Source organism: Glycine max, chromosome 10 (genome assembly GCF_000004515.6).
Source record: "Glycine max cultivar Williams 82 chromosome 10, Glycine_max_v4.0, whole genome shotgun sequence".
Classification (NCBI taxonomy): domain Eukaryota; kingdom Viridiplantae; phylum Streptophyta; class Magnoliopsida; order Fabales; family Fabaceae; genus Glycine; species Glycine max.
In genome coordinates, this window is record NC_038246.2 from 374,380 (window position 1) to 386,511 (window position 12,132).

Sequence of the window (12,132 nt, forward strand, 5' to 3'; positions counted from 1 at the left end):
CTCTTAAAAAATGAAACCTGATTTCTATATGCTTGTTCTTTCCATGAGATGCTGGATGCCTTGCCAAATCAATGGCTGATTTTTTGTCCACCAGCTTTACCTTGCTTTTACTCTTCACTTGCAATTCTTTCATCAAGACATCTAGCCATATTACTTGACATGCAGTTCCTGAGGCTGCAATGTACTCTATTTCACAAGAAGAGAGTGCTACAACCGGTTCCTTTGTGGAGGACCAAGAGATTGGTGCTCTTCCAAAGAAGAAGATGCAACCTATTGTGTTTTTCCTATCACTTTTGTCTCCACACTACTCCGAATCAAAATATCTAACCAATTCTAGTTCTGCATCAGCCTCTCCTTTTGGAAATAAGATTCCAAAGTCCACATCACCTCTCCCTCAATTGTTCTTCTAATAAGACCTCTCACTCAGCCACAACACCTCATGAAAAGAATGGTGAAGAAGGAGATTCAATGCACAGAACTTGCGAGAGAAACAAAAAGAATCTCTCAAGAAGAAGACACACTTCCTTGAAAGCAATCAAGACTCTCTAGCTAGCATTCCTCACCAGTGTAGGATCTCACAGTTCTTGATACCATGATGAACTCACTCAGTAAAATACATTCAATTAACTAAGCACACAATTGAATGAATAAGCTACATATATCAAGTTTCTGCAATACACATTATCCAAGATGATGAACTTGCTTATATAGCAAGTAGCAAACATTAGTTAGGAGTAACTAACTCACGAAAAGAATGGTGAAGAAGGAGATTCAATGCACAGAACTTGCGAGAGAAACAAAAAGAATCTCTCAAGAAGAAGACACACTTCCTTGAAAGCAATCAAGACTCTCTAGCTAGCATTCCTCACCAGTGTAGGATCTCACAGTTCTTGATACCATGATGAACTCACTCAGTAAAATACATTCAATTAACTAAGCACACAATTGAATGAATAAGCTACATATATCAAGTTTCTGCAATACACATTATCCAAGATGATGAACTTGCTTATATAGCAAGTAGCAAACATTAGTTAGGAGTAACTAACTCACGAAAAGAATGGTGAAGAAGGAGATTCAATGCACAGAACTTGCGAGAGAAACAAAAAGAATCTCTCAAGAAGAAGACACACTTCCTTGAAAGCAATCAAGACTCTCTAGCTAGCATTCCTCACCAGTGTAGGATCTCACAGTTCTTGATACCATGATGAACTCACTCAGTAAAATACATTCAATTAACTAAGCACACAATTGAATGAATAAGCTACATATATCAAGTTTCTGCAATACACATTATCCAAGATGATGAACTTGCTTATATAGCAAGTAACAAACATTAGTTAGGAGTAACTAACTCAACTAAGTCCCTTAATAGGTAACTAACTAACTAACTTTCAACCTTTGAATTATTCCTAACATATAGAAGCTCCTAAATGTATACATGGTGGGTTCTTGCAAAGGAATTATATATAGTCTTCAAAATCATTGTACGCTACACTCATATCACTAATATGAAAATATCATTGATCTCATGGTATGGATTCCAGAAATGAATTAACTTGTCATGTTAGGAAATTTTCCATGTAAAGGCATTTAACAAGATGGTGTTTTAGCAATAGTTACATACTTTTTTGGATAAGTAATGGAGGGGGTATATCATTGTCATCTTTTTGTGACAATTGTGAATCACAGTTTATATTGTTATACTCGTTTCTGCAGCTAAGTATCATACGGTTATGCTGGGGAAGTGTTAACTTGAGTTCTGTTTAGACTTGCCTTTTAGTTTGATAAATACTTGTGCAATTCTCTTTAATAAATTTCAGTCAATAGAAGAGATTGTATGTAAAAAATGTGTTGCTAGTTCTCTTTAAATAATTATCAAAAGAATGCTTGTTTTCAAATTCTTTAGAAATTTCTGCCAACTCCTCATTGGTAAGCTCCATGGCCAGAGAATCGATGTTGTATTCAAGGTTCGTAACTTTGGTATTCTCGATAGTATCATAGAATATATGAGAAGAACTAGTGTGTGTTCGGATTATAATTGAAAAGTAGAGTTTGGTTAAAGTTAATTTTTAAAATTTAAGTTTAATTATAATTAAGTAACTTGATTTATGTTTATAATGAATTGCTAGTCTAGATTATGGACCAACTTAAGAACTATTTTGGTAGGAACATTTATTAAAAATTAAGGCTAAAATTTCAAGCACCTCAAAAAACTTTTGTCAACATTCTCTTTTACTATGAAAAGGATAATTCGGATACATTCTAGTTAGATAATCCTTTTCATAATGAAAGGGGTGGTTAGTAGAATTTTTTTGGAAAATACCCTAAAATCAAATTCATGGTATAATTATAATTAAGATAAATTCTTATTTTAGGTTATTTCAAAATTTCTTTAAATCCACCAATTTGGGACAAGACTGTAAGACATTTGGGCCCAATTTGACTCACCTAAGTTATTGAATGCAATTTAGAAAATAATAATAATAATAATAATAATAATAGTAATAATAATAATAATAATAATAATCATCAGTGATGTAAACGATTAAAATTATAATAAGATACATATACATCTAAAATAAATTATAAAGTTGAGATTTTAGCCTTTAAATTTTTAATCAACCATCTTTTTTTTTTCTTTTGGTCTAAATAAATAGTCTATAATCATTTTTCTTTTTTGTCAAGGTATGGTATCGATATAGAGGCTAAAGCTTATTGACCTCTTTTTATGGTCCATTTATGGCACCCTAACCCTTGACTTAGCAATAGTATCATAACATCATGGATGTACAAGGCCCAAATCCGTTTTGGATGTACAAACATGCTTGCACTTACTCTTCTCTCTAAATTAGATCCTCCAATACCAACATTTCATGCTACCTTCAAATGCAGACAAATAAGCATGTTCACAGGAGTTGGATACAATAGATATGTCCAAATCACAAGTTTGAAATTTTTGAGGAGACAAAATTTACATTGCTATATAGATAGAGTCGTAGAGGAATGGTCGTAGTGAGGATATATATATATCCTCCCTAGCTAGTGAATTAACCACGTGAGGCTAAGAAATTTCACACATGCACTGGAATGATACATGTGACCCTTCACAACATGTAAGAATTACCAATAGAGGGGAATTTGCTTGGTGATAATATCTAGTAAAAAAAGCTAATTAAATAGAGAATAAGGGAAGTTAATGGGCCAAATCCCAAAGTTTTGTTTCCTCAATGGAATAGCTAGTCTAATGGGGAGCTTAATAAACATAAAACATGCCATGTGATTGCCAACTGATTGTTTGTTTAAGCAAAGAGATCATTCATATAACAACACAAATCACAACTCCATTATAGGCTTGATGGGCCCTATTTCTATTTAAATTGATAGCCATGTATAAACAACCATTGATGCTTCAACAAACTTGTCCTTTTGTGTAGCACATTATGTGCATGCATTTTATTCCTCACAGACTGTAATTTCAACTTCTTTTATGCATTGCAACATAATACAAAAGGTGGGTCTATATAAAATCTAACCGTTATTTTTACAGTAAATGGTTTAAATAACCGTCACATGAGGTAAGCTAACATAGAAGGCCAAATCATTTAGCAATGCGTCATCTCTGTACTCTATGCAAAAGTTTTCAATTTATTATAAAATTAAATATATTTTTAGTCCTTATTATAAATAGGATCATGCTTATTTTTAATCTCTCAAAAAAATAATCTTTTTTATCTCTTATTCATAAAAATGTCATATATGATCATTATTTTCATAAAAGATGGATCAAAAGAAGACAATTTTTCTAAAAGAACAAGAACCACATTTGACACATTTCTATAAGTGAATGATAGAAAAAAAAATAAGAAGATTTATTTTTTAGGGATTAAAGATAAAAAAAAAGTATCCTATTTATAAAGACTAAAATAAAAGTATATTTAACACTTACTATTATGATCTAATATCATTTTCTAAAAGTTGAAAAAAAATGCATTCATTGCAACCGATCGAAATGTTATCTTTTTCTTTGTCTTGAATGTACTTTAGATTCAACGGAGTTAAAGTGCATGATGATGGTGCATTTAGTATTCGTAGATTTTTCTTTTTGGAAAATAATATCAATGCTTTTTTGGTCATCACCTAAACTAATTAGTCTGGCTATTTAAAAACATTGGTGCTGATGGTGGCCCTCACTCGTGGATACTAGCATAAATTGAAATTGTAACATAAGTTAATTGAACTCTATGTTGACAAAATCACTTGCACCTTAGTATTTTTTATGGGTATTTGGGAGCCAACAAAGGCGAAGTCTAGAGTTTCATCTTAAGGGGATAGGGGAGAATAAATTTAAAATTGAAAATTTTTTCTTCACATTTTCTAAAAGTGTCTTTGATTTAACGTAAGGTTGAATAAAAAAATATTCTTATATACATTTTATAAAAAATAGAAATTCAAAACTTTGAATTCAACTGTTGGGAGGCTCCCTAACGAAAACCAAACATACATTAAATGTGAAATATTAAACATATTTCTGAAATGTGAAATATTAAAATATTCAAGGGGCGTTGACAACAGAAAGTATTAGCCCCTTGAAGTAGTTTATAAAGGAAATAACATATAGTGAAACTCATAGTTCTCTATGGTCATTAAGCAATGTCCCAGGAAACTTGTAACACATTCTGCTCAACAGAGACCATGAAAGCTCTTGCATCCATGCACCCTTATTCACAATGCCTTGGTACATCAAGACAACCCTGGGTTAAGCAGAATCAAGTGGTGAAAAAAAAAATAAACACATGATTCAATGTATTTTGATTCTCTAAAATCACATTCAAATACCATCTAAAACAATATTAAATTATTTTTCACAAATTTGACGTTGACAAATTGATTTTAAATTGAAACAAATTTAAATAATTTTTATATTACATAAAATGTTTTATGAAATTTTATTACTAGCTTGCATTTAGAACAAAAATATTTAAGAGAAATGTTAACAATACTCTTTTTCTATCACTTAATAAAAAGTAAAATTCATCAAAAAGGGACGCAACCAGAAAAAATTCGGGGGGGGGGGGGGGTGGATTTAACAACAATGACTATTTTTTTCTTCAAGATCATGATATTCTTTAGTTTTTTTTTATTTGATATACTCTTTTGTAATTTTTGTGTAACAAATGTCTTTATAACCTTCTTTTCAACATAATTAAATAGTCAAAGTATCTCTCTCTCTCTCTATATATATATGTATGGATGTAATCCATGATCACTCTCTATATTAATAGCATTCATTTATACATCTTGTGCTTATTTCTAATTACTTTTGTCTTAATAAAATTCTTTTTTCCATTTTCAAATAAATAAATAATAGGATTCATTTATTCTTTGATGAATTCTTCTACTGAGTTCTACATTTTAATGTTGCTCATCAAGCTTAGAAGTTAGAATGTGAAACATCAATCCAAAGCTTTTGGCATATGAGTAGGCTGAGATGGATCAAAACTATTGATTTCTTTTAAAGAATAAAAACAATTGTTTAAGTTGTCATACATTAACAATTTAATTATTATTTTTCAAACATCATCACAAATAAATATTGAAAAAAGTTATCTAAGGAGTCAATACAAAATACCAACTATACATTAAAAATTGCAAAGCATTTATAAAACATTTGTACTAACACTGGTCCTTCTCAAAGCGGTGCTAACAATTTTATAAATATTAAATACCAATGGTAGTAATTAATATGTTGATTCAAATTTTACTTAAAGTTACAAATATATTTTGCATTCTGGCCATTATATTACGTGAATGCCTCAAATACCATAAAGACAGTATTCCTATTCTATGCAGAGGGGGCACGATTCTTTCTTCTTTTTTTTCAACTATAAATACTGAATTCTGATTTTTCAGGATGGTTCGTCTTTAATTTCAACTAAATAACACAGAAAGTATTTTAGAGAGAATATCGTTAATATTTCTTAACATTAAAACATAAATTAAGTCATTTCAAAATCAATTTTATTTAGAAATAATTATATAAAATCAATTTTATTCGTTGATCAACACAAACTCAATCATGTTTTTAACTTCATGGACAAAGTATTGGCACGTGAAAATCTGCATTAACCCTAAAAAAACCGCTTATAATTAGTGGAATCCGGTCGCACTAGGACTTTTAATTTTCAATAGTTCATCATGGACCTGCAACTACTTTTCACATGGTTTCTGATCCAACCCCGACAATAGAAATCAACAAAACACACTTGGCAACCATGGAAGTGTGCTTTTGACCTTTGGCGACAACCATGGAAACCCAAAATCTAATGTATTAAATGTTATTACTAGTGTGAAAGTCATTTTTTTATATGAAGCATTGAAGCGTAAAAAAAATAACATTGGATCACGGTTAAAAACTAATCTCTTAATATATTTAGATTTATTTAAGAAACTAATATCTCTTAATATATAATTTTTTATATGCATTCTAACATAAATTTAAAAAACAAGGTCATTTATCAATTATGTCATAACATTCTAATTCTTTTTTAACATAGGTAAAAGTTAAAACTAATGTTTCATATATATAATACAAGTTTAAAAAATAATGTCATTTACCAATGTCATAACATTCTAAAGAGTAAATTGAATTCATATATACAATTAAACATGAATAGTCAAGTAAACAGTTAAAAATCAATATGAATTTTTTTATAAAAAAAAAACTCTATTTAGTTTTAATCTTCACCATTTATTATCGTATCTAATAATTTATGTTTATTTCTCCCATAAAAAATGTCTACCTCACTACATATATCCTATTTTTGTATCTATCTGTAGTGAGCTAATTTTAGAATAAGTTATTCAATAAAAAAAATATTAAATGTTGTGAGTGCTAAAATCTTACACATCCCTGATTTATGTATCTATAATTCTATATATTTATCTATCTATCTATACATTTTCAATGGATGTGTATCACTAGTGTTCAAGGACTTGGCAATTGACTTATCATTGGAAGCTGCTTCTATGCTTCAACTTATACAAGCAGAGGAGTTACCTAATTACATGGCACAGGGACCCAAACATGCTCTGAAAGTGATAGTTAGTAATGAAAATAACCAATAAGATAAGTAGAGGGGCTGTGAAAATGCTCAGCTAAACTTAGCATGGGATGGGGACCATAGTATTGAAAGCAATTATAAAAAAAAATAAAAATAAAGCAGATATGAAGAAATCTCATATTTGGTTTTGTTACTTTCTTGGGAGTTGTTGAAAGAGATGGGGAGGACAGGGAAATGGCTCAGGAGCTTGTTGACAGGGAAGAGATCAGACAGAGAGAAAGAGAAGGAAAAGGAAAAATGTGGCACCAACATGTGTTTGTTGAATGGCATCACAAGCACAACAGAAACAGAAAATCCAACCACACCAGTTTCAACAACAACAACCACCAAGGAGAAAAGAAGGTGGAGTTTCAGGAGATCACCAGCTTCCAGGGAACTGAATCTTGCAGAATCTGGTGCCATTGCTTCTTCAGTCACAGTGCAAAATGCTGAGAATGATCAAAGGGAGCATGATCCTGATTCCAATGGGTTGTCAACAAGATGTTCTGAAGAGGCTGCAGCTATTAAAATTCAATCGGTGTTTCGGTCCTACTTGGTACGTGACATCTGAGACCGTTTGGTTTGAGAAAAAGTTTTCTGTTTTCACTTTTTTTTTTTGTAGACTTCAAAATACAAGAAACAAAGTGAAAAGCAAAAAAAAATGAAAATATTGGACTTTGTGTGTGTGACTGGAATACTAATACTAGCTCTGATATGTGTGAGCGATTAATATTTGAATGTTTCTGTAATAGGCAAGAAAGGCACTGTATGCTCTCAGAGGACTAGTGAAGTTGCAGGCATTGGTGAGGGGTCACTTGGTGAGAAAACAGGCCAGGGAGACACTGAGATGCATTCAGGCTTTGGTCATAGCACAAGCCAGGGCTCGTGCTCAGAGGGCGCGGATGGTGTTAGAAGATCAAAACCTATCACCCTACAGAATAACCACTGAGGAAAACTTCTTCATGCTTATGCATAATGTGAGTTCAATAATTAACTCCTGCCAACTAACTACCTTTCAAATTGTGGAATGATAGTCCAAATTTTACATGGAAATTTTCTGATTTGATGTGTATATAGAGGATGGTGAATTATCTAAGGAATGAATGATAAGCATGGATCTTTTCAAATATCAGCCAAAGGTAGAAAGAAAATGATAAATTTTCATTTGAATTAATTGGTGAAGCATTTTGTCAATATGAACTATGAAGACACATTCCAAAATGAAAAGATACATACTTGGCACTATTCAGGAGACAAGACATTTTGTTGAATCTGAAAACTAAAATAACTTACTTTGGCCAAACAAAAGGAAAAGAGGGGAAATAACAATAAGTTCTTCTATTCATTGATATAGAATGTGTTTTTTTTTTTTTTTCATCTAGGAAATGGACAGTGGTTTGGAAGAGAATGCCAAGATTGTGGAGATGGCTGTTTGTGAATCCAAAGGCAACTCAAGAGGAAGAAACAGCGCTGCGAATCGCGAGCCTTCTGATCATAGATTTTCTGCATATTACTCATCAAACGGTTCATACTCAAAGGAGGAAAAGTACAATGCATCATCACCTGCACCATCAACACTGACAGAATTGAGTCCAAGAGCATGCAATGGTCATTTTGAGGAGTGTTCATTCAGCACAGCACAAAGCAGTCCCTATTACTACTCAGAAGAAGTGTCAAGAGTGGATAATAAAATTACAAAGGCTCCATTTGCATTCCCTAAACCAGCATACACAGAACCCATGTCCTATGACTACCCTTTGTTTCCAAACTACATGGCGAACACGGAATCGTCGAGGGCCAAAGCCAGATCACAGAGTGCACCAAAGTCAAGGCCAGATTCGAACGAGAGGCAGCCAAGCCGAAGAAGAGCTTCAGTGGAAGGAAGAAATGTCCCAAGGCCAGTGAGGATGCAAAGGTCATCTTCACATGTTGGTTTCACTGCCCAAAACTACCAATATCCATGCTCAATAAAGCTTGACAGGTCCATAGTCAGTGAGTGTGGCTCTACAAGTACAGTGATCACAAACACAAACTCTAATTACTTCACATGATCATCACGATGTCAGTACGGCTACTTACCATTCTATTCTCATGTGACATGTTCTCACCATAAAATTGAATGATAGTGCAACACAAAAAATCATGTATAGTTCTCATTGAATAAAGGCCAAGTCATGTATGTCACTTAGTTTGGTAATACTATTTGATCTGATAAGTGATAAGCTTTTATTATTGCTTGTTTTGGCTGCAGCCTCATGGACTTCTCACTACAACAAAAAGGGTACAAAAATTCAGAGTTTCTTCACTTTTTAGACTTCAAAACATATAACAAACTCTGTATTTACAAATTCAGAGTCCTAGCTTGCAAGGGATTTTGATTCAAGTCCAAAATTAGAAGAGCTTCTTCTTGTATTTGTTGTCTCATGGATTACACTATGAGAAAGCAATATAACAGTTTTTGAATGTGTATAATTTTTACAAAGTGGGATACTAATTCCTAACAGCAATTATTATATTATTACAAAGATATAGGCTTCTATAGGTGTTGGCAAAGCTGTAAGACAGTAACACAAGTCGTATTAAAATTTGATAAGTAAAATTTAAGAGATGTAACATCGTTTTTGCATGATAATTTGACTCGTCACTCTTTTGAACGATAACTTTGCATTACTTCTTTTGGTGCATACATATGTTTTTCTCCTCTTGTGCACATAGAAGTTTTAATGTTTTATGCTAAACAGATGTTGTTCACTATATGAGTTAGACCCACTTTGTAAGATAATATCAAAGTCTAATATCAAAGTCTATCCCAGCACTGAAAATCTTTCTAAGGAGAGAGATACACTCATTAAATGGTTACAAAAAATTCATAAGGGCATCTCTTCTTATGAAATCTCTAGGTTAAACTAGAATAACTGCACACCTCCACGTCATATGATCTATGTGTTTGGTGGTTTATCCATGTAGGATTAACAAAACTACCTGCTTGACTTAATCCTTTTTGTTTATGATAAAACAATAATGCATATTTTTTAAATTGTGAAAATATTCATGATGTCAAATTCAACTATATCCCAAATTTGTAGGATCAACAGAGCATCATGCTGGAATCAATAAAGAAAATTTGTTTTTTTTTTCAGTGTAAATATTTTTCTATGCACGATGTCGGCTATGATTTCATATATAATATCTCAACTCATTCCCATCACTAGGTCGACCTCACTAAATACAATGAAAATATAATTTAAAATAAACATCTTTTAAATAAATAAATTATTACAACAAATTAATTTGTTAGAATAAAGAGATATGTACATATATTTTTATTCGTTATGTCTGTTATCACCCAAATTTAGTAAACAATTTAAAAATTAATATCAAATAAATGAACAAACACATAAAATAGATAATAAAATAAACATCAAGTGAATTGATGCTAACAATTATACTCAACAATGAACCAATCATTCAACATCCAGATTTTTTTGGTACATTATCATTCGATTAATAAAATGTAATTTAACTAGGCTAATAAATAAGTTTTTTTCCCTCTAAATAATTTTTTTTTCTAAGAATAAACGGACAACTGCATAAAATATTCATGAGATAAAATTATATGTTTCTGGAATTTTATATCAAAAATATTCTAATTAAATGCATCAAACTATTTCCATTATTTAAATTTTTATTTTCAATGAAAAATTACCTCACGTATATACTTTTTTTTAGAGACACGTATATACTATTTAAGTACCTACTTCTAAGTACACTTTTTCAGAAATGGTGTCACTATTTTGATTCCCCAGATATAAAAAATTATTTAACATCAACATGCCATCAAATTTATACACCAAAACAACTTACCATCAAAAGTCCTATGTTTGCAACGTATGTATCCAATAGTGTTCCAATTGTCTTACAGAATATTTTACTCTTGACATAGAATTACATGGTGATTGTGTGTGCATGAGTTCTGTTTTCAACTTCACAGTGTTTGAGACAATTAACAAATATCGCAAAGACCAGAATGAGAAAATTTACAATAGAATGCAATTTAGTTTAAAGGTGAGCAACTTGTACCAATTTCTTGCACCTCTGATAATTCTCCTACTGCTTTCATTTCCTCTTTTGCACGTACCACTAATATTTTCATTTGATTTCTTGACATATATAGACTTAGTAGCCTAAGTAATTGTTCTTTTGTAATCAGAAGTCAAGAACATGATCCACTTTTACTGGGAGCTCATTTAATACCAAATAAATGACGCAAATTTGGGTGTTGATAAATAAATTACAAGCATTCCTCTATGTCAATTATCATATCATGACCAAATTTTGCACTCATGTCATCTTACTTTTTCTATTGTTTCCAAATCAATCCAAACATGAGCCAAATATGTTTATCAATTATTTCGCAGGCACCTAAATTAACTTAATTTATATGGGTAAAATTAGAACTTTTTTTTATCATGCATTATCATATTGAAATACAATACACAAATATTTTTCTCTTGACTTAGTGATTATTTTATCCTTCATCATAACTCATGGTAAACAGAATCCTATGATCGTTTTGTTTAAATTCAATGGTTAAAGAAATTAATTCAGAATATGGTTGTTAAACTAAATAGATAAATCAAGTTAACTCGTTATCAAACTCTTTTTCAAATAGACCCAGGTCATTAAACTCAAACTCGCATAAACTCCAGTCAAGAAATGGTTAGCAAGTTTGCAATCAAATACAATATTTGCTCTCCACCAACTCCATAGTGACTGCTTTCGATTTAGTTATTTATGTTTTTTTTATGAATTTAATCATTTATTTAGTTTGATTTTATTTTGGACTGATATACTATCACACTTTATTATTGTGATTTGATACTTTAGTACACTTTTTTTAGGATTAGTTAAATTTTTAGTCTCTCAAAATTTATTTGACAACTTTTAGTCTTTTATTAATTTCTCAAACATTTTGTCCCTCAAAAAAATTTTGCACCTTCATTTATTTTTATTGTTCAAAATAAATAAA

At 31.2% G+C, this 12,132-nt stretch overlaps 1 protein-coding gene across 1 annotated transcript; it reads left to right on the plus strand.

Annotated features, from left to right (window-relative positions):
* The first annotated feature begins 7,188 nt into the window (after positions 1-7,188).
* IQD34 (protein IQ-DOMAIN 34) lies at positions 7,189-9,392 on the plus strand. Its single transcript, NM_001357596.1, has 3 exons — positions 7,189-7,659; positions 7,856-8,080; positions 8,486-9,392. The coding sequence occupies exons 1-3, from the start codon at positions 7,282-7,284 to the stop codon at positions 9,152-9,154; spliced, it is 1,272 nt and encodes a 423-aa protein (NP_001344525.1). The 5' UTR covers positions 7,189-7,281; the 3' UTR covers positions 9,155-9,392.
* The last annotated feature ends 2,740 nt before the right edge of the window (positions 9,393-12,132 follow it).